Raw genomic sequence first — 27,690 nt, forward strand, 5'->3', positions numbered from 1 at the left:
TGCGATAACGCAGATAAGGGAGACATGAATGTCTGGATAGTCCTATTTGGATACTTTGGCAATGGAAGAAGGGTTGAATTTATTACAGATTTTTTGTAGTCTGTAGGTAAAAGTTAAGGAGTAAAATAATTTTTTTAAAAAAAAGGTACATAGTACTTACCACAGCGCCAACTCCATAGCTAGCGGCAGGGGCCAGGGCATGGTAGGGGTCAGCTGTGTACACCCTGCCATAACTGGAAAGAAGAAATACAATTAGGAAGATAAAGGGACACTGGTGATCTAAAAAAAAAATCAAAGGGTTTCCTGTGCTAAAGACTTACAGTCACTTGGTCTTGGAATGCCATTAGGGATCTGGCAGAACGGAAAAAACCTTTCTATTTCTATTCCAAAATGCGTGAACTCCACAAAATTATAAAATACTTCTAATAAAGGAAAAGAAAGGAGCTAAAGACAAGAGGACCATCGGGGTCAAAGCCAAAAGGAGACAAGAAAAAGCAAGAGGGGCCATACTTTTGGCATGGCTGAGCCCGCGGGGCAGCCTGCGTGCTGAGCTCCGGTTTGGAATGGCTGAGGGAGGAAAAGGGGCTGGCGCCGTGGCCGCACGGAGCCTGTGGAGGTACATACCCGTCACTGTAGGCGGCGGCAGCAGCTGCAGCGGCCGTGGCTGCGGTTGCAGTAGCAGGCTGTGCATATCTGTAGGCTGCATATCCACCCTACAGGAGAGAAGAGAACTGGCTTTACAGACACCTCTCCCCCCAGGAGACAGATGGACACACACCCACACACACGCAAACATATACACACAACACAGGGACAGACACGAACATAGACACACACATGGGAAGAGAATGTTTCAAACTGCATCAGTCTACATGTTATTCCTCTAGCACAAAATTAAGCAAGCTCCACCCCATGCAGGAATGTTTTCCAATCTGTGATAGTAACAACAATCAACTATATTAGTAGGGCCTGTTCTCAGGTTTAAGAAATGAAGATATGATTTTGGATCTGTCTCATGTCACAGTCTTTGTTGGAATTTTCAACAGGAAAAATATTTACAGGAAGTTGGGAGAATTTTATCTGACTGATGGCAAATGCAAATTTTAGAATTAAAACATTACATTTTTATGTGCTAGCTTCAGATTCTCTGCTGTGTACTCAGATCGATTAAGGGACCACAGCATGTAATAGGAAGGCCTTGCATAATGCTATGCTCCAGCAGGCCTAACATGTGTGCCAAGAGGCTAAGATTATCAGGCAATATTTAGAAGGAAAAAGCAGTGTGTGTCAGGGGTTGGCCAACTTCAGTCTATGAGCCAATGCAGCAGTGTGACACCCGGTTTTGAAAATAGGCAATGTGACAGAGACCTTATGGCCTACAAAGTAGAAAATATTTACCACTGGACCCTTTATAGGGAAAGTTTGGCAACTATGGTCTATATTTCGGGTTTAGGAAAATCAGATTACAACTGGCTCTGGATCCTTCAACTGGATTCAAACAGATTAAGGAAACCTGCCCTCTAGCCTCCAAGCATTTAACTGCATTTATTTCCCTTCCCTAAAAGATTCTGAGATTCTCACATCCTAGTCCTGTGGCAGGCTCTGGAGCTTTTCTTCCAATGTTTCCAATATCCTCTCAGTCCTAAAGGGTTTCAAACTCTCACATCCTTTCACCTCAGTTCAGATGAACCAAATGCCCAAAAGGTTTTGCACTGTCAGAGTGAACGTACGTCTTGATAAAGTATTTCGAAGATGATTCCAACAAATGCCACACAAGACAGGCTATTTTACAAGGTGGCAAGCCCTTGTTTTCCTTCTTTTTCTTTGCCCTTCTAGAATTCACCTATTTCATGTAAACCTAATTCAGGTATGACTTTTTATTACTGTCTTTTCCCTATCAAATATAATTCTGTTCAACTGATCCATTTTGATGCCATTTCAGTTTGAACAACAGCACAGCATTTTGTTTCTGAAGCAGTCTATAGATGTGTCCATTTCTCATGGGCATCTGAAGCTTTCTGCCTTGTTCTATTTCTTTGGATGTTAGTTTTTTGCTAAATCAAAAAGGAATTTCAAATTTACTTCTCTATCCTTTCTTAGGATTGAAAAAATGTATTTTCTAAAGGGACCCCTGATTTTAGCCATCTGATGTGCCAGCTTCTAGCTTGCTGTTTATAATTTCTTACAGGCATCCTAAAAGTTTTTTGCTTCTTTCTGATAGTTTACATTTTCTTTAACTGAAGAAACTGCATTATGGAGGAAAATTTCCTCTTGCTCTTTAAATTTATGTTGCATGCACCTATCAGAAGTAGCTTCAAATATATATTTAAAAAGTTCTTATTGGATTTCAATAGTTATGTGTCATTTCTTATTTGTTCCTAAGTATTTTTTAAGAATGACTTAAAAAAATAAACATTTCTTTCTCAGTTACAAATTCTTCTACAGATATTCATGTAAGTAAGAAAATGCAATTAATATTACCAAACACTACAATGAAATGTAATTGCCAGGGATGTGGCAGGAAGCACCGTCGGGGGCTATATGTGATCAACATGTTTCCTTTGAAACCTAGCCATGTCTACGGGAACAGGCAGGCCATACTGATCTGGACAAAGTAAACATCCAGGCTGCAACACACTCACTGCTTATCTGTATCTAAATCTGTATCCATAAGCAGAGCTCTTCCCTAGGTACAGCTCTATCTATACATATACACATTCTGTATAAACTGAAGTGTCTCTTCATCTTATTTCTTTTTAACTTTTAAAGAAGAAATGAAGCCGTAAAAGCATTTGTTAAACGAAGCAATGAGCTAATCACTGTAGTTGAAATTTTAAGCTTTAAATGAATCTCTGGGCTCAGTGTTCCATTTTAACTAGAGATGTTTTCATTAGCTTAGAATTAAAGTTTGCTAGCCAGAAATCTACAGCTAGGCTATCTTTAGCAGAACTTAACAAGCATTATGTGGTTTGTCTCTTTTAGCATTCCTCCAAACACCAAAATAATCTTTAAAAAATTTTAAAAGTCAAGGTAATAAAGCAGTTAATGCCCAATTTATGTTTACCTGAGTAAAATTTAAAAACTGAAGTTTCCTGCCATAAGGCAGAGGTACACATTCTCACTAAGAGATTCTGACTCTTGTAAGTCTCAGTAAAGTTAGAGATACTGGGGATTGTTGCAAACCACAGCTTTCCGCTGTACTGCACTAATTCTGGAAAAAAGAGGTTCTGAACGAGGTTACTGAACCATTCCCCTCACTTTCCTCAGGCTACAAGAAACCATCAGAATCTCAATGGCTTTGCAGTACTGTTATTAATAGCAACCCTTTAAAATGGATCAGATAGTATGGAAGAAGCTCCCTTCCAAGCCAGAAGGAAATGGAGAGAATCTACCTGCAGTAGTTTCCTCCCAAGAAAAGTGAATTTGGAGTTTAGTGTTTGAATTTGGTGAGGTTCTTTGCTACTCAGATTCAGGAAAAGAGGAAAGGGATGCAAATGTTTTATTGACAACAAAACAAAAGGCTTGAGAAGAGTATCAGCATTTAGAAAAACTCCATTTATTTTTTTAAAGCCAATAATAGTTCAACATGACTACTCTAATTACCTTATAATGGTGCTACAGAGAGGCTCTTTAAAGGGGACACTATGTTTAGGATGGACAGGTAATACCTTCATAAACTAACCGGGTAATTCATCAATGACTACCCCAAAATTAGAAAAGCTGAATTGTGTATCATGGATTTACTTCTTGTAGATATATTCTTACTCCAAATTATTTACACTGCCACTTTGAACAAAATATGTGTCTCAAAATATAAGGCAAAGAAAATTCAGATATATTTATTTCTACTCCAGATTTCAGAATGAGAAACTCTTTTCTCAGCTTTCATTTCTAGTAGCAAATCTGAAGTCTTTCATAGAACATGAGAACAAGTGCAGTTTGAAACACCAAGGTTTTCAATATTGTTTCTTAAGTTTTTCAAAAAGAACAAGGGAAGGGAGAGGATAGGAGACACAGGGTTCAGGCGTGGGGAGGGGATATGGCGCCACATTTATTAATCACATTAAAACTAAGCATGCCAACATCTGGAGCTAAAACAACCAGCAAAATCACCACGTTCAGACTCGTATTGGCTAACTCTATCTATCCCAGCATTCTCTTGGGACAGCGGTTTGCCCTAGGCTCTACCACAAGCTCGGTGAAGTACACAGCCTCAATTACTAGAGCGTGCAGCCACAACGACCTGGTATTACGGAAACAGTCAGTCACCACTTGAGTTAACATTCCATACCCTAAAGACTGGCCCCTCCCCAGCCCAAAGAAATAGTCAATCTTGCCCACCCTAGCCCTGGCCCACACCACAATGTTAATAATTATAACAAGCAGTAACCCATCTGTTATATCAGAGAAGGGAACAGAGACTCCACTGAGAGTTTAGAGTGAGATGTTAACATTTCTTCAGCTGACTGCACAAACAAACAAACAAAAAAAAGAGGAGAAATAATTCATTTGGAGATATGAAGTCATGAAATAGCTGATGTGTATTGCTTTTAACCATGCACTGATGCAAAACTGAAGCAACCATTAATAATAAAAATTAAAAGGACATATGTATTTACACACAATCAGACCTGTTTGATCTGAAGCAGTTTGCAGATTCTATCTGTGTGTGATTTGAAATAAAACAAAAAATGGGGATTAGCATGGCCACAGCACACCCTAATGTAGGAGGGCACACAGACAGCTTTCTGGAACCCTGATAGCTGGATAATTTGGCATGGCTAAGTCTGATCCAAGTGCCCCTTTAAAATTAATTACTTCTTATTTCTTTGTAATTCATTCTGAATGACTCCTAGGGCTCCTGATGGGGGCAGCCCAATGCTACACTTCCCTACCAACCTTTCTGACTCTGCCAACGATTCAATCCTGGACCACAGCAATCACTTGTGTGCTTGCCCTCTGTCAATACCCATACATTTTGATCCCCAGTGTTCTTCTAAAATATTTCCTGCATTTAAGCATTATATCTTTTCACATATTCATATGCTATCCCTGCCTTCAACAACCAGCTTTTTCAAAAGAAAACGCTATTACCCCTAAGATTGTTTTGTTGTTGTTGAGCCTCAGTTTTCCATGGCTCACTGTCATCTTCTAGGGATTTCCTACTCCACTGAGTCAAGTTTTATCATCTAATTAACTTTATAATGTTGCCACACTGACCACATGATTTCTCTGCACAGTTCTGTAGTTGTGTATTAACTAGAATCAAACGGAAAGGTTCTACATACCATCCCTCCTATATCTGACTTTATCTGCATATCTGTTAGTTTAATCTCACACTGGTAGACTTTTCCCCTTGTCTTGATTTTAACCTAGCCATTAATTTTAGTATATTTTTGCTTTAGGTTTACATTAAAACAGGACTTTGGTGAGCATGTGATGTCAAGACACCTTCTTTGAACTACCTAGAAGACAATGATACCACGTGACACTGAGAAGAGTGTGTATTTCAAGACCAGCAGACAAAATGAAAGCTTGTCCCCTACATGTGGTGTACCGAATTATAGGGCAAGGGGAGTGTGGGGTGACTGCGTTGGAGGAATGGTAGGAATGATGCTTAAAATCACTACCGCAGAACATAGATCTATTCCAAGTGGCTTGGATTCAAAGCTGTGCCTCCGGGAATCACTTTATTTGTCCATACATGATTCTAATTCCCTCCTTTCTTCCCTCACCTTCTCCCCACTCAGGCCGAGAAACACTGTTCTGGACTGAACTTGTATGAAGGGCTTTTTAGTAGGCAAAGTTCTTATGTGGTAATATGGCACCTTTCTCATTAAATGTAAATAACATGATGTGAATACCAATCTTATAATTAATATTGTTACTGCTCTTGAGAGACCTATCTACTTTGAGAGATAGGAAACACTTTTAAAGAAAATTATTTGAATCTTATCTTACTGTTATTTAAAATTAGCATTAAGGGAAGAAACTATTATGATCACCTTGTCATTTTCTACTTACTACTTCTATGACATATGAGAGACAATCTTTAATGAACTCAACATTCCAAACACTGTACCATACTCCCCTAATTAGTTCCTTTCCAAAATCTTGCTGGGTAGCCACACAAATAAACTAATTGAACTGTGAAAAGCTATCTACTGTTTTCTTTTTCCTTGCGTCCAGCTATTGCAAACCTTCTAACAGTGCATGATTGCCCAAATGAACTCACTGAGCTTATTTTCAGGTGGAAGGAAAAGAGGGCAAGGGAAATACAGTCAGTTTTAGAGTCCTAGTACATGTAGATTTTTAAGGGAACTTGAAACTTACATGGCAGGCAGCACAGCCTGATTATTCCTATGATTTCACTACAGGGCCCAATTTGGGATTCAGGAGTCCTGTTTGGGCAGATTCTATTTCTTCCCTTTTCTCATTTCTTTCACAGTAAGAAAATGTCCCCAGGTGCTAAGATCTCCAAATATAAAAGACCAGTTTAAACACCATGGATAAATGTGACTGACAAACTAAAAGAGGCAGCAGTGATGGGACAGTGCATTTAACACGCCTGGTGTGGATATGTGGCAATGGGACAGGAGCACTTAATTTTGGAGGAAGTGCTATCATGTATGGACCTTGACTGTGTGCACTGCTGAGGTAGCAGGGCTTAGATCACACGCTCACAAGTCTTGATTGTCCAAAAAAGCCTCTGTTCCCATCTCTAACGTGGAGCTGGAATGGTTAGTATAATTCAATTTTTTCACTGCAATCCACAATCTGATTGGTTGGCAGGTCACACTGGCACTCCTACCTGAGGTATTTTAGCGCTAATGATTGGTTCCTGTAAGACTATTCTATAACAGAACACAGGAAGAGCAGTTCAAAAACACAGCTGTGGAAGGAAAACAATCATACAAAAAGCCCACTCAGGGGCCCACCAGCCTTTTCTTTCCTTTGGATGCAAGCATGCTTTTCACAGGATGAGAATTAGGAAGAGTTTGTGATCCCATTTAAATAGTGAATTGGGGTGAACTATGCCTTTTCTACTGGTCAAAAAAAAGAAGAGGTGGGGTGAACACACACGTCTACCTGATACATTCCTAAGTCTTATCACAGTAGGTCTTTTTTTTTTTTTACAAATTATGGGCACAACTGCTGGGATCAATTCTTTAAAGAGGGATGTACCATAAAAGAGAGAGAAAGGAAGAAATTGGCTAGCAGGGATTATGGCCTAAGAACAGAATTGGGAAAAAAACAAAAACAAAAACCCACCACAATTAACGCTCTAAATTAATATAACTTAAATAAAACCAGTGAAGTGAACTCTTGTCTCTTGTGCTGCCTCTACAAGCTCTGGTTCAGGTACGTGTACACTAGGTGAGGCCCTCCCCTCTTTCTATTCCTAACCTGCATTTCTGAGGAAACAAGGACTCAACGTAGTATACTGGCAGATTTCCACAGAGAGTAAAATGTACAGAGAGAAGCAGGACAAATTCAGGGTAAAACGGTAAGGTTTCTGTTTGTGCGTTTTTTAAGAAACTTCTTTTGCTTCACATATGGAACAGGGAATAATACAGTTTCAAGTTATAATTATATTAGGCCTTGCTCAGTAGTTACCTTATAATGTATTCCTGTTTTTCATTAGAGGGTTTGGGTATTATTTCAGCACTAGTGACCAATTTTTTCTCCAAGTAATTCCTTTCAGATAGGAACTAAAAAATGACAATAATATTACAATTTATTCTTTTCATCAACACGGGGCCTCTGTTCAAAAACATATTTCAGCAAGGTTACTGAATTACTTGTTTACTGTGATAAGGTGATCCAGTTAGTAGATAAAAAAAAAAAAACTCAAAAGAGTATTTTCTCAAACAAGTACAAAATTCATCTCTCTTAATAAAATCACATGCTATGAACTAAGGAAATGAGAGAACTGTAAACAGACGGTTGGTTGGTTGACATAACAAGGTGGAAGTAGGCAAATTTTAATGAAGCAGAGTAGGCCATACTTAAAAAAAAAACCAAATAAGGAAGATATCTGAGAAAAAAATAACTTGACTTAAGAAATAATTCAAGTGGAAAAGCTCTAATAGACTAGATTTCAAGAAAACAACTTAAATAACATAAAGATGAGTTTCATGAGAATATGGATACTAATATATATGGGAGAATGTATAAGCCAAGATCATATGCATATATGTATGTTTAGAATAGCGCAATTTGGTGTAAAAGTTAAGATATATTTCCCCAACCCTCAAGTTTCACTGTGAGCACAGGAAAAGTACTTTCATTACTTACTGAGACCCATCTGATGTGGATTTTAATTCAAGTACTCAAAGAGGTAATAAAGTTTAGCTTAGTTGGGTTTTATGCCTACTGTACAAATAATTTATGTAATCTGGACAAGTTACAATCTCTCTAAGAAACATCTATGAAGTGAGAGGGTAGGATCACATCATGGCTAAGGCTCCTTTAAGCCTGTGTTACAGTAAAACATACTTTGAAGGTCCACTCTAAGTAGGACAGGAGTGTATACAGTCGCTACAGTATCTCAGAGGATAATTTTATCCTAACTCTACTTCCTGAAGGTGCATTAATGTTCTAAGAGTGCCAGAGAATTTCTGGCAGACTGTGCAAACGGCTCCCTGAAGAGGTGCCCTTAGTGATTTGGACAGGTAAGGATGAAGAAAGCATTTCCGGACAATTAGAACTTATGCCCAAGGAATAATTTCATGCTGACAAGTTTTTCTTACAAAATTGTTTCTTAATGATTTGGGTGGTGGGACCAAGCTTGCATCAGAAAAAGATCACCTGGAGAGGTCCTAATAAAGGACTTCAAAACTCAGTCTTTGACTCTTTGCCAGTTAGATCCTTTTGTCCTTATTTTAGATGATCTGTGACAAACCAATCCCAGAACTTTAGCTATAGCTAAACAGTTGAAATAATGGAAAATAATCATGTTAGCATGGCTGGTAGATTCAACACATCTTGTATGAGAGTCAATGCTTGTAGGAAGAGTCTAGGTCATTATTATGCCACTCATTTCCATCTAGACGGCTCTTAAGAGAAGAGATCCACTGGTTGTGGGCCTTCTGATAAAAAAGGCCTTAAGCACTGAATATCTAGTTTCCTTACTAGTACCCACTCTTCACTAGCCTCTGTTCCTCACTTCACCTGCCCAAGACAATGCTCTCAAAGTATGTAAAATGGGAAAACACAGAGTTCAGAAAGCTTATTTCTATCTACCTAAATCCAAACTCTAGTGATCTCGAGGGAAGTGGAATGAGAAGAAAAGCAGAAAAGGGAAAGAGTTGGTTTAAAGCTAAGCTAGTCCTGTTATTTATGTATGCACATGATAGGACAGTAATAAGACTTTAAACCTGCTGATCATCTCGCAAATGCTTTAGTAATACACAGAACATCTGTGGGTATAGGGAAGGGAAAAGAATATGTCCAGTAGACTGACTCTAGCAATGATCAGGAAACCCAAAGGCTTAGTCTTTGCACCCAGGGGCAAGCGCAGTGGCAGAGAAGCATGCTTGCATTCTTAAATATATAAATATATATATATATATATCCACAAGGAAAAAGAAAATAAAAATTAAATAAATTATATTTTAAAAAAACCAAACCAAACCAAAGAAATAGAAAAAAAAGGCTGGCTTGTCAGGGAATGGGGTCGAGAAGGCCCCGGTGTGTGTACTTACATAGAGGTCAGCACCGTAAAATCCGTCCTGGTAAACCACACTGCAGAAAATCCACACAAAAACAAAAACAAAAAACAAAAGAACAGAAACACATTCCGGTTATTGAGGACGGCAGCATGCACATGCGCTCTACACAGGCAGGTGATGTATGAATACATAACCTGGGCTTGGGGCCACAGCAAGTCAGTGAGAAAATGTGGAAGTGCACACGCACGTTACACAGCTCCAGGACATGCGAGGAGGGAAAGGAGTGCAGAACTGGAATGAGCAACCTGGACGCTTGACAGCTAAAGGAAGATCTGAACAATGAAAGGCTTTCCCAGAGGGCCTAATACACTGTTGAAAATCTGCTGATTGGAAACATCAACTTTTCATACCTGGAGTATTTTTTTTAAGCTTGCCCTAGGAGGAAGTTCTTCTTTAAAGAGCTTCAAAAGGGGTGTGTATGGGGAATGGAGGTGTAGGGCGTGAGGGGGTGTAAAGAGGGATTTAACATGAAAAAAATTGAACCCAAAGAATTCCATTAGAGCAGGACCATATGCAAAGTATGTCCCCAAATTCTGCTTAATATTTTGTTTTCAGTTTCACAGCAGTATGTAAACTTTTTTCCTGATATCCATACATCACCTGCTTTTTTACCCTGCACATTAGACATGCGATAAGATTTGGCTGATCACACAAGCATGCAAAGTATTATTATTCAGCATTTTAAGAACCAATGCAACACCTCAGAAAAACAAGTCAATCAATTCTGACCAAAGTAAACAGAGAAATGTAATTAAAAAAAAAAAAAAACACAACCAAAAATACCCACAATGCATTGCTTTCACAAGCAGAGATAATGAGCTAAAGGTTAAGGTGATTGGTCCAAGGTCCAAGAATTGAAAGGTGCAGTGGGGATCCCAGATAGTAACAATATAATCCAGAGTGGGAAGGAGTAACTGGAAGATTTTAAGGGTTATTTTTTGACCATAAGAACATTCACGAAATTCTGAAAAATACAATTGGTAACTTAAGTTTTGGGCATGACCAGGGGTCATCCTATTATATTTAAAAGAATAAAACTGAGCAAAATATTGTAACAACTTGGTATGGTGATAGCTGGTACCTAGAATTATCATGTATATAAATGTTCAATCACTGTGTTGTACACCTGAAATTAATGTAATACTGTGTGTCAACTACCCTTCGATAAAAAATAAGTATCTAAAAAAAAAAAAGGATAAAACTGAGAAAGTAGCTGATAAGGCATAGAAGGGTTTATTTTCCTGTTTAGAAAATGAATTTGTATCAAACAAAATCCGTGACTCTTTTTTTAAAAATCCTGAGCAACACTAATTTATTATAATTAAAATATAGATTTCAAATCTTTTGAGGTATTTTTGTGCATACAGACTTTCCCCAAAACATTACTTTGGGACCAAAAGACATAGAAGAACAGCAGTAGAGATAAGACTTCCTTCTTATTTGCTTAATCAAGAGTTGGCTCTCTTAAATTAGAAGATCTGTTTATTATTGTTTACTCAACTAAAGAAGCTCGAAATTTTCACCACTTCCTTCTCTGTTACAATAAAAAGCCTAGCAAGTGAGGTCATCATTATTTTTAACTTGAATACGAAGTAACTTATTTCTTATGGGTAGTAGTTGGAGAGTTTCTGCATTCCACTTCCAATGCCAGTTGACTGGATTTATAGCACAGTACGGTCGGTCCCACCATGCGATGCTCCAAATACGCCATGCCTTTGCTTTACACAGTAGGCAGACTAAACTCATCTGTGAGGTTCATTTAGCTAAGTTCTATCCATTTTCATAGTCTACAACGGCAGCTAAAGTCTGGTATTACAAAGTAATCTGTATCTCAGCTGCATTTTAGTAAAAAAGAGTTGTTCATAATGAGAAGCCTGATAAAAAATGGGAAGCACTGAGGCCAAGTGGTGATTAATGAACCAACTATTTCAGTAAGGGGATATAGGCAAAGACTAAAAACATTTCTTCTATAGAGAAGAGTGGTGGCATTAAGAACATGGATAAATTTTGCCCTAAGTTGTCACACACTGGGAATATTCAGCTAAATTCTAGAAGAATTCTAATATTCCCTTTATTAAATGCCACAAGGAGACTGTAGCAAAATGATTAACGATGAAATTAGTTCACTAAGCTGAAAAGCAATTTCAGGCCATTCCCCTTAAAATACTGGACTTATTCCTTGCCATCTTCCATGTAAATAGGCAGGTGAGTTAATCAAAAAGAAAACATGGGAAATCAGTGTTCAAATGTAATGCACAGAAACTGATGTGATTAGACATAAAGATAAAATATCTTTGAACAAATATATACCTGACACAGACTTGGTAGAGAACAGGTTCTCAAGTTTGGCCAATATACTGAAATGACCTACATTAAATAGGAATGGACTCAACCACTTTATAAAGTAACTCAGGAATATTACAAAATAAAGAAGTCCCATGTTTCTAGTTTGCAGTATCTCTTTGCAAATATGACAGTAAATTCTCTTGGATTGAAATGGAAGATGCTTCAGGAACAATTTTCCTGGTGTGTAGAACTTCCAAAAAGCTTGTTTTTATGTTTTACTTGAGTATTTCTTGATGAAACAATACTGCACCTTTATTCACTTCTTTAGAAAGAGATGTCAGAGGTTGACGGTCAAAGGTCAATGTTATAGAAAAAAAGGATAAAATTAAAAGTAAGTAATGGCAGAAGATGGAGATGATGGAATGTATGGGATTTGAACATCAATAAACTACAAATAAAAGTTTATTTCTAAAACAGTTCCCTTCCAGTGGCTTTTGAAGCCTGCTCATTTCAACTTGCATGCACACTTGTCTAATAAAAAGGCTTTAAGGCTGTGCAGTGGAGGACCTCTAATGGCAGGTCCATTTGATCTATGAATGAATGCTTAATTAGTATACCTCAAAACCAATTTTGCTGTCAGAATAAGGACAAAGGAGACTCTTTCCCTTTATATTTTTACTAAGTAGCAAAGAATAGGTTCTTCTGCTGCTGTTTATTCCTCAGTAAGAATATGGAAAAAATACTTTCACAGGCAGAGAAAAGATGAAAAACACAAATGTCACATCATTGAAGGAAGAAAGTCTTTGGTACAACTAACTTATAAAAGTCCACTCTTTATAAAAATATACATTTTAGGCTGACACTGAGAAACAACTGGAGACAAAACCTGCCATCTTCACTCCTTCTCCCCTTTCAGTAACAAAGGATTTATTTGTTGCTATGGAATCATTCCACTGCATGAGACACCCTCCATACAAAAATCAAAGGGTGAAGGATGCTCATCTACATTAGTTGTTTTACCATCATTCAGAAGCCAAGTGCAGTTTAATTCTTCCTACTTCTCCCTTTCTCCCTTGTTTCAATTGGACTTGGTTCATCTTTGAATTAATCTCTTTTAATCCATTTCCTACAAAGAAAGCAAATCCATTGTGGGTAACTAGCTCTGCTGCTCACCACCCAGGCAGGGAAATCACAAGGGAGGGCACATGGGATAGCCTCAGCCCTGACACAGGGTGGTGGTAAGGGGGCGAGCACAGCAGATGTGATCTGGCACTACAATCGTGAGCCCTTTTGGTTCTCTGCAGTAGTGTTAATCCATATTCGTGCGATGCTGAGTGAACTCCATGCCAACACACTGCTAGTAAACACAAGACGGTTCTGGCTACAGTCTTAAGCCACTCCCATGAGGGCCTAAGGTGGCCAAAATGAAGATTCATAAAATGAATTGGTATTTTGTTATATTCTGATAATGGTATATTTTTGGTTCTTGCCATCTAATCTGTTAATTTTCAAACATTTATAGAATGTTTACCATGTGGCACGGCAATGTCCCAGAAATTATGAGAAGGCCATAGTATCATTTTTTTTGTCCAGCTGCTTATTCTGGACTCTGAAGCTTACCCTGGGTAGGCGGGAATGGCTGTTGGAGGTACCGCTCGGACTGCACCATACACCGTCCGTCCCCTGCCCCTCAGATGGGCTCCTCTGAAAGCAGCCGCCGTGGTGGCTGCAGTTGGGTAAGGGAAGCCAGGAACTAAAGGGAGACCCAAAATATGACAGAAATGTCAACTTACATTCAATAGCAGCTGTACGATCACAACTTGCTTTTGAACCAGTTACAGGGAAGATTAATATGTACCATATCTTTTCTGAAAAAGACATGGAAGAGACCCAACATGCAAAAGCTAATGATTCCATGCCCCATTCACCAAAAATCTTGAGTGAGCTTCCTCTGCTCCTACCAGTTTTGGCACTATAGTGCCAGTCAATGACAAACAGCCCAAGAAGCGCTGAAAACCACTGCGTAATAGGAGGCGAGACTTAATTTCTTTGGGCAGTTATATAAATTACATAAACTCTTTAACTGGCCAATTATCAATCTTGTTTCCAGGCATTATCATATGCATACAATTAAATCTTCATAAGACTACTGTTGTGTGTTTTTACTAGGTGCCAACCTTCAAGGTACACAAGAGTTTTTAGACATTTTATTTCATTAGTCATTTTTATTGCTGTATCTAAAATGTTTTAATCCAGAAATGTAAGGTGAAGGGGAAATTGCTCCTCCCCTGCAGACTTATGTCCTCTAAACAGGCAGAGATCTCTAAGGATCTATTTTAAGTGTGCTCTCCTCTGGAAAGCATGCAGACACATGGATTCCATGTACACTGAACTTTTTAATTATACCTCTTGCTGGAGCAAAATGGCTCAGGTCACAATGACTTTAGAAATATCAGCAAAACTGAGAATAATCAACAGAACTAGACGTGCTTTTAAGTAATAGAGGAACCAAGCTGACTTGCAGGGGACATGCATAATATATTCCCCAAGTACTTATTTCTTTTGTTTTATTATCAAAAGCAGACTAAATTCTTCACATGCTCTCAACCCTCTCTACCTTTTCCAAGTACTTATGCTTTGTGGCTATCTTGATATTTGGCAGAAAGATTCTGACACTAGTTAAGCATTGTGATAGTATTTAACTCTCTCAAATGGCTCCTTTTCAGTTATGTATTACAGTTGAGAAAAAAAGACTAGCAAAGTCAAAATTCATGCCAGGCCAACATAGGGTACTTACTGATTAAAGGAATGTAAGTGTTAATGCCGCCTCTTCCTGACAGGGGCACTGCTGCATCATTGCCTAGGGACACATCTGCTTGAAAGCTGGATGCTGATTGCATTTTTTAAAAAATGAAGAAAAAAAAAAGATTACAAAGGAACAGTGAATGAAAAACAACAGGTATTGTTTCAGTTAAATGGCACAAATGGAAAAATTAACTTCAATACTACCTGCATATAGCTCGGGGCCATATACAGCTCCAACTACTGGGCTTAATTTCCAACCTGAAATGGAAGAGAGAGGACAGCGGGCACATAAGACTACATGAGGAATACAGGGGAAAGAGTGATCAGTTCACGTGCAGGCTGGCTTTAGATGTCTCTGTGTTCATTTTTTGCCTATTTCCAACTTCCCTTTAGAATGTCAGCTGGGAGGGTAATGACATTTCCAGACCTGATTATCTTCAAGCAGGATTAGCAGTGAAGGAATAATGAGGGGCTGGGGGAGGGTCAAGTGGGAAGGAGAGGAATATTGGGAGGGAGGGAATTAGATGAAAAGGGATGAAGGAAAAAGGAATATAAATAAATCCTGAGATTCGGTATAGTATCTCTCATATAACTGCTTAGCTGACCTATTCTTTGTTTAGAAAAAGGAAAAAAAAAAGGCAGGCTATGTACTTTTTCATATGGCATGTTAACATTGTTACTATTTCAGTTGTTTTATAAAGGTATCCTTTGACTGTACTCAGGTTTGACCTGGATCTTTGACTCCTTGTTCAATTATACCATACTGATGGCTATCTGGGTAAACTGAAAACCTCTTTCACAGCGATTTACCACAGGGATTTCACTGGAGTTATCCAAGTCAGTAAGAGATATGCAGTAATAAAATTCAAGGTACAGCCCCAGCTTTAGTACAAGTATCTTTTGATATTTTGTACTGTAATAAACATATTTAAGCTATGCAACATTTAAGCTAAAGGCTATCAGACTGCTGTTGAATATTACCTTAAACATTTATAAATTTTAAGTATTTCCAAACAACATGAGGTTTGACGTCAATTTTACTTCTTCATTGTCTTTTTATACTTACAGGAATATGGCAAGTGCTAAAAAAAGAACATACTACTAACCACTGATAAAGAACAGAATTCCATATGAAAACTTGAATCAGTAAATATTTATTGTATTTTATACATAAATAATCAAACATGCCCTATTATTTTTCTGAAAGACCGGCTCTTTGGTTTACTTCTTTTATTTTAGTTTAAGAGCCTACCATTGGCCATTGCTACTCTAGAAATACATAAACAGGAAAAAGAAAAGGTCAATTACCAGACTTAAGTGGCTATCAACAAAGACTATTTGAGAAAATCCATTTATTCTGAATCAATCCAACCCCTATTCATTAGTTTATGTGCTCAGAGTTTGTTATTCTATATAAAAATCTGGCAAAATCTAGACTCAAATCTTTCTGGAGTTGTAAAAGAACAAATGATCTGCAATGTCAGACAAATCAAGGATACCAACCAACTTAAACTAAAATGTTCACTGAGAATTCACCGGAAGGCAACTTAGCATACTCCTCTCAGAACCTTTAGCACAGCAACTACAGGCCTCCAAAGTTTGCTCTATTAGGTTTGAATATTAATTTAAATAATATTCAAAAAATGACCTTTTTCTTCCTACTCACAGCACTATCAAGTACTCCCTTAAATAGTAATACATGTTATAATAATGGTATATAATGCCAAACTGTCAATAATACTGTACATGTGCTCAGTTTTTTAAAAAATAGTAACACATGTTATAATAATGGTATATAATGCCAAACTGTCAATAATACTGTACATGTTTTTATCTATTTACAATGTATTTTCACAGATGTTTGTGTTATTTAACCCTCACAGAACTCAGGGAAGACAGGCACCACACCTCTGGGACAATGAGTAAGGACTACACTTCTTTAGGCTTCATTTTCTAAATAATAAGCTAAATCGTTTGGGTTTTAATAACCTCTGAGGGGCCTTCAGGTGATAAAATTCTGTGACTGCCTGTTTATAGAGATGAAAACAGAATCTGATAGATTAAGAAATTGGCCCACTGTCATGAAGAGTCAAATCTAGAGTTGGAATTTCTGTCTTTTAAATTCCAGTCACTGGCTCTTTCCATCAGACCATTTTCCCTGGTCTAAAGGAAATTTAACATACTTTACTTTTCCTCCCTATTTTGTTTATATTAGGTTACTATCAAAATTGCAGAAACTTCTGTTTTTGTGAGAGCAGTGAAAAGAAAAAAACAAGAGGTAAAGTGGAAGGTGGTGGTTTCACATGAGATACCACTGACAAAACGGGTAGAGAAAATGCGAAGTATGTTGACTTATCTGTCTGAAAAGCTGGGTTAAGTATTTATTGAAGACTTCTTGAAATATACTTAGGTACTTCTAACTTGATTTAAGACATAAACCAGCATATACTGTCATACTCTAGCAGTTCAAACTCTAGAGGTTCAAACACTGAAAAAGCAGCAGAAACTCCCCCTTTTATCCTAGATTTATTTTAAGCAGAACCCTAAAATACACAACAGAGAATGAGACCTCAGGACCCAGCCCACTTAGTTTCCTTCCCTGCCAAGATGGCCCTGTAGAATAGTATGCATTACAGATTAAAATTAGAGTCCATCTCAATTAGAGAACATGAGTCTAGATTAGACAACGGATGCAAAAGTTCTGTTTTTTGTTAGACAAAATATTTTCAGAAAATTTCTTTCCTAATGAGAAACATTTATAAATTCACTATAAAATATGTGTACACACACACACACCATGACTGTCAGCTCTGGAGCATACCTTTAAAGGAGAGCAAGGGGTCAAGAATTATTCTACTCATGCTCAGACAAGCAGGAATCAGAAATAAACATGAGAGTTGGTGGACATCTATTATGGACATGGTTAACATTACAAAGAATCACAGCAGCTAAAATTGAGGCTGCCCTACTGAGACTAAACTTGCATTAAAAGGTAACCTCAAATGACATGTTCACACTGTTTGTAAGATGAACTTTACAAAGAACATAATAACACCTTAACTAAAAAACAGCTTAATTCTAAGAAAAAGTCAATTTGTAAAAATAAAATACTCCTGAGGTAAAGAAAATACTTCAATGTCAATTAAACAAACTGCCTTAAGACTGAAATTAAGAGAGATTCTTTGATATTTGAGAGGTTCGTATATTTACCCAAGAAGAAATAACATCCCTAAAGATGATTTGTAATCTCTTACCATTTGCGTAAGGTGTGACCATCTTCTTATTGGTCATTACACGTGCTGTAGCATTATTCACCTAAAAATCCAAAGTAGAAAGAAGGGGCAGGGAGGAAGTAGACCATGTTAGGAACATGGAGTTGCTCATTCAATAACAGAGAACTCAGTTTAATAAAATGTAAATTTCTGAAACACTGTTTTAAATAATTAATATAGCAATATAAAATATTAATATACAGTCTTTTAATCAAAGTGTTCATTAAATGAGGCAAACAAGAGTAAAATGCAGTTTCATGGACTCCAAATGGAAAACTAGGGCAACTTTAGCACCCATTATTCAAAGAAAAAATATATATTTAAGTTCTTTGGAGATCTCTTAAAGCAGAAGTCTCTGCATTAAGTCAAATTGGAGAAAAGTAAATTGGAAACAACTCTGTTTGCACATGAGCACTGAGGTTCATTAATAAAACATAGACTTGCCACATGGGTCAGGAAATAGTTTTATAGAGTGAGGAGAAAATAAATCATGGATTTCACCTGTTCTAATATTCAGCATTTTTGGTATGTTTGTGTAAGTTTTTACTGTTTGAGGTTAATGTGGTATATCCAGTTTATATTAAGTTTTCAGAAGACCTTTAAATTAGGTACTTAACAGAAGTGAAAAAATAAAGTTTGTTTCTTTTGTTTCATGGTACTCTCCACCCTCATTACAGAAATGCATCATTTAAAGCATTCTCAGTGCTAGGTAAGTAAATGTTACAAAGATGGTACTGATGAAGAAAAGATGAATAGAACTTAGAAGCCAGAACACTGCAGCCCAGTGCCAGAACCAGCCTCAAAGATTTTGCAAGGAGGTAAAGCCTCACCAGAGAACTTGATCATATACTGGGTTGTCAGGTTTGACCTGCTTGTAGACAAATTATAAAACATACAAAACATAAATGTCTTCTTTCAATATCTCTAGGAATTCACATTATGTTACATCTGTATGGTGATAAAAGTTGTGTTATGAAAAGACGAATCTGAGGCAGAATTGGAACTAAAAAATATCTTAATACTTTTAGGATTCGAATAGTGATAATCTTCTATGTGAGGGAAAGAGCTTGAAACTCCATTTACTCTGGTTTGACCCACCAAATGGCATAAACATTTCACATTTAAAAATAAAGAATGGGATACAACAATGATGAGACTGAAGGCATGCAGTTAAAAAACACACACACACAAGTAGAGGAAAGAAAAAAACAATCAATTTTGGAAAGACGGGAGAAAGTGAAGAGTGGGGCTCTCACAGATAAGGATTAGAATGGGGGGAGCTTACACCAGCGGCTAGAGCAGAATGCACCCAAGCACTGAAAGGAAAATGGCCAGAACCAATCGGAAACCACCAGTCAGCAAGAGACCAATAGCTGCATTTAACAGAGAGAAGGGGTGGGAAACAAACAAACAGGGAAAAGGGCAGGAATGGAACTTGGGTAAAGAGGACAAAACGGCAGGGAAAATGAAGAAAAGGTCAGGAGGGGTGTCACGGGCAGGAAAGAGCTGTCAAGGGCAAAAAACAGTCATAGCTACAAATGAAGTTTTGGGAAAGAGGAAAAGTAGGAAAGGAAGTAGGGGCAGGAAGTGCATTAATAAAACCAGCCAAACTGGAGTTCAGTAACTCTGAGTAAGATGTGCAAGGGGAAAAAAATCACCATGACGTCAGTAATCAAACAGCTCAGACTGCTACCAAACAATGTGTACATCCAAAGTCCAGGCCGCATTACTCAACAGCATTGAAAATAAAAGGGGAGAAGGAAAAGGAAGAGGAACAAGTCAAGTCACATTTTGTAGTGTTAATGTGGGATGGCAGATGGACTTTTTCTTTCTTATTTAATTGTTTTGTAATTACATTTTAAAACGCTTCTTTGCTAGTGCTTTTGTTTCACTTACCACCAAAGGCAACATCGCCAGCATTGACTGTGTTTAGTTACCATGGAAAGAGTGAGTCAAGTGAAGGGCCCTTAATGCTAAACCATTGGAAAGGGAGGGGGAAAAAGCAAAATATGCAGACATCTTACTCAAAATGGTGGCTTTTATATTTCACACTTTTAAAAATTGGGAAAGGGAAAAAGAGCCAGTTAACCTTCACCACATTTTTAAAAAGGGCTGGTGAACATCAGGTGGCTGACCTGATCACAACATCAGGACATTTGCCAGGCAGCCATTGAACCCTCTGTTTGAGGCCCTTATCCATTAACTGTTCAATTCTTGATATTTATAGACTATATTTCAGAATTACATGAGTTTTGGATTCTTTACTACTTCCCCACAAGCTCTATAATCTTCTACTCCTTGCTTATCACATGCACATGGAGGCGAACTGGCCTCTCAAGAGAGAAAGGATAGTGGCTGGCCCCTTGATTCATTACAGGACACAGTGTTATAAAATGGATAGATTTCAGACATTTTAAAAGTTAATTTTATTTTGGCCTGATCACAGAAATTCAGAGTCTCACAAACTGAAGCAAAGGAAAAAAATCAAGAGAGCAGAAAGATGAACATTTTGGAGGAAAAAGTAAATGAAAAACACACACACACACACACACACACACACACAGTAAATAAAAATTAAAACCCCCAAACAACTAAAAATTGGGGGAGAGAAGAATAGAAATGTTACTTTTATACATTTTAGTGCAAGGAGAGGGACAAAGAGACACAAACACACATACACGTATGCACACACACACAAACAGGACAGGGTTCCAAATGTGAAATATGTGAGGCAATATACAAAAAGACAAATAAAAATGTAAACCAGAAGTTGAATTATTGAAGACATGCACCTCGATTTTACGGCCCTCTACCACGGTGCCGTGTAATTTCTCCCTGGCCCTGTCTGCATCAGCACTATTCTCGAAAGTTACGAACCCGAATCCCTGCATGCAGCGGGAGAAGGGGGGAAAACATGCACATCGTTATATTGAAATACTGATCTCTTGGTAAATAGAGAAAAAATATCACAGTATGAAACTGATATCAGCAACAACTCAGCAATACTCTCCCAAAGTCACATTTTTGGTCCATGCATATTTTGTAAAGGGAAATTAAATCCAATAAAAGAATAAAGAACTGTAGCAGTAGTAACAATAATAATAATAATGTAACTAAAATAAGTAATAATATTAAAATAAAACATAAAGCACGTGAGGCCAGACCAAAATTAAGGTACAAAGTTATTCGGGTCAAACTATTCAACCAAGAACCTGAACACTTAAAAAATATCCTCCTTTCTCTCAATTCATGCTGTTAATATACACGTCCCGTCATGTAATGCTAAAAAATAATTAATTAAGTCTAATATCCCTCAGTAACTTCTACATGAAATCTTATATTTAGGTGCAATCACAGTATAATGAGTTTTTTTTAGGTCTAAAAATTTTAGCCCCGCTTTGCCTGTTGCTTATATCATCATTAATTCCTTTGGGAACAGGAAATTTAACATAGAGTCTTGATAAATAATTCTATAGGTACTGGGTGTGGAAGAGGAGAGCACTCCTGTTCATCTAAGCATATGAAAACATCACTAAGCAGCAGTCCATCAATTACGATTTTTCTTCAATGCCAATTTTAAATGACCAAACAGGCATCTAAAATATGAACAGTAAAAATACGTTTGGCTGAATTTCAAGAAATTGCGTATCAAAATTTACCTAAATTATAACATTTTTTGAAGCCTACAATGGCTACAAAACACAGTAGTAATCTTCCATATATAGAGAAAACAGGAACAGTCAAAAGGCAATGGGAATGAGATTAGTGACATACATTGTGTCCTACTTCAACAGGAAAGGAACACCAAAGACAACTAGTACAGCTGCTACCCTGAGTTAGGATTAATTTATCTGTGCATTGCAGATGTTGCCAAAAAACCCCTCAGAAAACAAACAAATGTAAAAATCTATGGAGATTTAATCATTAAGTAGACAAAGCAGGAGACTAGGGAGTTAACCCACTTTAGTTCTTTGTTCATTTTATATCTAAAAGACCCGTAATCATACCACCAAGTCCAACATCAGCAGGATTCACTACACACATGTGCCCCTTCCCAAAGTGTTCCATCAGCTTCACTCTGGTGCTCTGTCCTGGTCTTTCCACTCTACAGCTATAAAATTTTCCCAAGCTATTTACATCTGTAGAGTGGCAAATTCTTAGCATTTTTCTGGGGAAGTCCTTATTTTTCAATAGCTTCATTGTCCTTTTAGCATTTCTTTGAATATTCCATTGTAGGATAACCTGGAAGCCTTTGTTTTTACTCAAGTTCTGCTTTACTGCTTAATGCCATGAATACTCCTGTGCATACACGAAATGTTCTTAATTGAGGTGGCACACAGTGTGCAGTTCTCAATATGGTTTTGTGAAAGCAGCTCCACTATTTTGAAGAATCTGATTACTTAGCATTCTAGATTATAATCTGGTTGGTGGTGACTCATGGAGGATTCCAATGGATTATCTCTACTTTTGATTTGGATATCACCACAAAACTCTAGAAAGTACAATGTTAAGCTGATAGAAATTTTTAAATGTATGTTGCTTGAGATGGAATATGGGTAATATACTTAATACTTCCTTTAAAAATGTAAATTTGTTGAAAATATCAATGAGAACACATTTTCAGGAACAAATTTTGATATCAACATGTTAGTCACTTTGACAACTCAAGGTATACAAGGGCAAGTTACCAATTAATTACCCCATCTATCATGTACACTTCAGCATCTGGTGAAGACAAGAAGCCAGTTCTCCACTCCTAGACAATCCTCCAATAAGAAAGTTCAACCTCTTACGAAAGGTCATAGATAATGATGAGCTTTTATATCACATTTTAGAAGTAATATAAGCTGTATTCCATCTGATTCTTAGAACTTCATACACATCATGCCATGAATTCAGTTAATAAATTAAAAATTAGTAGTTGGATAACATTGTGGAGACTAATACTTGGGTTTTCAATTTTGGTATTATGTATCTAGACACTTATATACATACATCTTTGTCTTCTAAATACAACCATGGGTAGAAAGGACAAATCTATTGGTTTCACTTTGAAGATAAAGAAACAGAGTCAAACTGAAGTTAAGCACCCAAGCATCAACAAGGCCTTCTTCACTGTATGTAGCTTCTTCTACAGCTAATGGTGAAAAAAGTAGAAATTAAGTTTTGAAATCCAAGTTCAGTATTCTAGTTACCAAACTACATTAATCCTAAAATCATTCTAATTTTCTTTCCACATCTAATTGCTAACTGTTCTCTGACCCTTTCTGGAATGTGTTGACAGAACATGCATGAGGCAGTAGCACCTGAAAGAATGCAGGGTGGTATATACACACTGACATTTTACAGTCAGCAAATGACAAGGTCTAACATTAAAATCTGCTTGTGTAAGATTTCCTCAATTATTACTGCACTGGAACAAGTAATCTTTCTGGGACAACATTTTACTTTCAATTGCTCAAAACTGCTTTATAAAGAATGGTGCCTCTACTCCAAAGGAGATGCTAATCAAGATAATAAAGATATAAAAATAAAGTAATCTTTACAGGCATCTTTATCTCGGATAAGAGGCGGAAGAAGGTCAGTCTTGTTGATACTTTAGGACTTCCTAATATGAAACACAGAGGTAAGAGGATTTTTTTCCTTTGAAGATACAAAGACCTGGTGGCAGGCAGCATAATGGCTCCTCAAAGCTGTCATGTCCTAATCCCCAGAATCTATGAATATGTTTCTTTACATGGCAAAAAAGATTTTGTAGATGTGATTAAATTAACAATCTCAAAATAGAGGGATTATCCCGGATTACCCAGGTGAGTCCTGTATAGTCACAAGGGTGCTTGTAAGTAAAAGAGGGAAACAGGAGAATCAGAATAGGCATGAAGCAGGCTGAGAAAGACTGGACTGGTCATTGCTGGCTTTGAAGATGGAATTCCTACAGGCCAAGGAACATGGGCTGCCTTCAGAAGCCAGAAAAAGGCAAGGAAGTGGATTATCTCCTACGGTAAAATGAAGAGGAATGCAGCCCTCTGACACCTTGATTTCTCCTAGTAAGATCCATTTTGGATTTCTGACCTCCAGAATGGTAAAATAATACATTTGTATGGTATTAAGTTACCAAATTTGCAGTTGTTCAGGAGCAACAGGAAATTGATATATACCTCTCAGAATTGAAGCCTGTAATTAGGAAGGTGAAAAGCCTAACTAGCATTTTTAGAGTAGTTTTTTTCAATACTTTTCTCTCATGTTAAGACTTAAACAGGTGATTTTTCCATCAACTCACCTTCATGCTTACTGATCCATCACGTAATAATTTGGCTTCAAAAATATTACCTCAAATAAGGCTTGAAAAAAACTTTAATGAACTGTTACTTCAATAAAATTTAGCATTTTTGAAAATTTGCCAGGAAGTGAGCTAAGGATATTCACAGATGATCCAGGCTTACAAAGTTACTAATAGGAAAATACGCTTACATGAAATTACATTTAGTGTCCCTTCATTCTTGGAAATCTAATTCACATTAAGTTTGGTCATTCAGAGTTCTTGCTTTTTAAAAAAAGTGTAATAAAATTATGTTTAAACTTAACACATTTTCCTGAGAAGAGCTTCAAAATGATTGTGCCATGTATCAAAAAGGGAAACATAATAACTGGTCTGAATAGCTACAAAGTCAAACTAAGATTTAATCTCAAACTCTTAATAAGAGTAAATATTTTAGGTATGTAAGATGAAAAACAGATAAAAAGTAAACTTTTATTTTTATTTTAGAAAACAAGGTTGGCATTGTCTATACCAGCACTATCCAAAAGAAACACAAGTCACATAGATACTTTAAAATTTTCTACTTGCCACATTTAAAAAGTAAAAATAGGTGAAATTAATTTCAGTAATGTAATTTACTTAACCCAATATATTACAATATATTATCATTCCAACATGGCATCAACATAAAAGCATTATTTGTGAGATTTTTTTTTTTAGCTAAGTTTGAAATTGGTGTATATTTTACACTTTAAGCACATTACATTGTGCTTAAACTCACATGTCAGTGTTCAGTATGGCCACTGCTCTGGACAACGAAGGTCTCATGCTTTGTACTCTACTCCTACCTGGGGTTCTCATTTTCCAAATCCTTCTATATTGATGATTTTAATACAGTGGTGTTACGTTAGTGATTTACCAGCTATCTTAGCTGTCTTTCGGAAATCGAGGGACGATGTATTTATCAGATATATAGTTGTGGTTAAGACGTATACTCAATGTAACAAAAATTTTATCTTCTACCTTGACATCCATTTACGATCAAGGACATACAGGAGGAGCCAAATAACTGTTACCTTTTTAGTCTGGCCTCAGACTGCAATAAATAACAAGCAATAGGATAAGCATTGTAAAAATATTTTTTAATTTGTATAATCTTTGAATTTTTCCATCTCAGAAGAATGAGAAAGAAAATTTACCATGTAACTTTTAAGGGAGAAATCAAAAGCAGACGGTTCTCCTGGGTATGGCCAGAACACAGAAATTAAAAAATAAATAAAAGAAAAAGAAAACTAAAACCCATAAAATGGTAACAAATGAAAATAAACTAAACCCTTTTGAAATACATGCACTGTTAATTCAGTTTTAAGTATAATGAAAATCATTTTACCTCAGCACTACCTATTAAATTTTCCTGAAAAGTAGGCCTTAGTGCAATTTCAAAGACAGTCTTTTGACCATATTAAAAAAAAATAATTTCCTTGTGCATGAAATCAAAGCCAGGGAAAAAATAGGCAAGAAACTATATAGCACATTACTTGTGTCTGAAGATTGAAAATAGAGGCTTTATCTTCCCTAACTTCAGCTTAAATTTATGCCTAACCCAAAGCCAGATTTCCATCATTCCAGAAATCCACCTGAGAGAATTAAGAACACATGTACTAAAAATTTGCTAGAAAGTTCCCTAAGTGTTGTTATGCTCTATTCTGTAGTCCTTTAGGGAACTTAATAATCAGCACTGTCTGAAGAGGTGAAGAGTTTCACACTCATCATTTATAATACATGTCTCTTCAAGTGACAACTATACCAAAACTAAACTGTTGACAAAGCTTTATGGAAAATGTTAGGTAGACCCTGTGCATTTCTTTATTTAATAAGTTTGATAATTATCACAAACAAACTATTACGGGGTTGAGTGATAAAGAACTGGATGGTGGAAAGTCTGAATTTCAACAGTGGAATAAGCTTTCGAAAATCACAAGTTCTTAGTCACTTCAAGTGAGTCACTTCAAGAGAATGCCAGGTCAAGAGTCCTGAGTGTTGAACTAGGTGACCATTATTTAGAATTATATGGGAGAAAAAGGCTGGAAATAAATACATGAGATTATTAGTGAGTATTCCTTTTAACAAACTGTGTTTTTTTTTTTTTCGGTCTACTTTTCATTAAACATTATGCTTTCCTTTTATAATGGTTTTTAATAGGGTGTCTTTTAAAAGTTGTTACTCAAAGGATCTATATGGAGAGTGACAGTATCATTTATTGTTCAAACTGGGACACTTTGAAGGAGAAAGGGACATTTTAGTAATTATGCTAAGACAGTATGTATAAACTGGGACTATCCTGGATAAACCATGACATACAGCCACTCCACCTATATATTATCTTCTTATTGTTTGTATTAATACTTTGTCATGACCAGTGATATCTGGAGAATCCATCAAGCTATACATATCTGTATAATCATTTTCTATATTCTACTTGAGTACATTAGTTAATTTTCTGGCAGCATTACCATTTTTCATCATGTATTCTAATTGAACATCTTCTTTTCAAATACAAGGAAATGGTGTTTAAAACTAAAACAGAAGTTTAGTTGGAAATGAGGAAGTACTTTCTGAGAATTAAGACCAAGGGAGACTGGAATATTCACCTTCATGGTTAAGAAGAAAATAAAGACTGGAGCCCAGAGGAATCACTGAATCTTCCCATTCTCTTTTGTATCACTTAACTCAGTATCTTGTTTCCACTAGTCCCTGTACTGCTCACCAGTGACCTTCATGTCCCCAAATTCACAGTCATGTCGGTCAGTTCACTGTCATCCTCCCTGAGCTGTCATCAGCAGAGATAAAACTCCCTTCTCCTGGGAACATAGTCCTAGGACCCCACATACTTCTGGTAACTGAACATTTTCAAAAGGATAGTCTATCTTTGTGTCCGTTAATCACAGAAAATTGGGTGACAACTGAATCTGCTTTTACAAAGGAGTAGGGAATAAAAAGATTTTTAAAAATCCCATGGAGTAATTTAATATATGTGTACGCACACATATACTTGCAAATTATGTATATTCATTCCATATCCTAGGTAAACCAAATCCAGATTATGAAGGCCAAAGGGGAAAAAAAGAAAACTAGTCCATGCCAAAGAACAATGACATCCCGGAGCACAGAAAGTTTACCCTCCACGGAAGCGGAGGCAGAACATGGCAGGCAGGGAAGGGGCAGGCATGGCGGCACAGTGCTCACTCCTGTGTTCGTGTGGGCATATTCAGAAACCCTGGGCTGAAAGGCTAGACTCACTGTCTAACTTATCTTAAGTATGACTTAAGTATAA

General features: G+C 36.9%; 1 protein-coding gene across 30 annotated transcripts in view; it reads right to left on the bottom strand.

Annotated features, from left to right (window-relative positions):
- Positions 1 to 27,690, bottom strand: part of RBFOX2 (RNA binding fox-1 homolog 2) — a 294,708-nt gene that overhangs the window by 6,084 nt on the left and 260,934 nt on the right. For 4 of the 30 annotated variants that reach the window (XM_073213818.1, XM_073213817.1, XM_073213836.1 and 1 more), the window contains 9 exons: positions 20,890 to 20,982; positions 18,080 to 18,140; positions 15,030 to 15,083; positions 14,818 to 14,910; positions 13,641 to 13,773; positions 9,708 to 9,747; positions 4,632 to 4,663; positions 625 to 713; positions 161 to 233 (listed from right to left, as the gene is read on the bottom strand). In XM_073213818.1, coding sequence (XP_073069919.1) covers positions 161 to 233; positions 625 to 713; positions 4,632 to 4,663; positions 9,708 to 9,747; positions 13,641 to 13,773; positions 14,818 to 14,910; positions 15,030 to 15,083; positions 18,080 to 18,140; positions 20,890 to 20,982 — 668 coding nt within the window. Of the gene's footprint in view, positions 1 to 160; positions 234 to 624; positions 714 to 4,631; positions 4,664 to 6,811; positions 6,855 to 9,707; positions 9,748 to 13,040; positions 13,147 to 13,640; positions 13,784 to 14,815; positions 14,911 to 15,029; positions 15,084 to 18,079; positions 18,141 to 20,889; positions 20,983 to 27,690 lie in introns of those variants that run through there. The other 26 variants (XM_073213824.1, XM_073213822.1, XM_073213838.1 and 23 more) reach the window with 13 other exon arrangements.

The sequence above is a fragment of the Manis javanica genome, chromosome 10, assembly GCF_040802235.1.
Source record: "Manis javanica isolate MJ-LG chromosome 10, MJ_LKY, whole genome shotgun sequence".
NCBI lineage: Eukaryota > Metazoa > Chordata > Mammalia > Pholidota > Manidae > Manis > Manis javanica.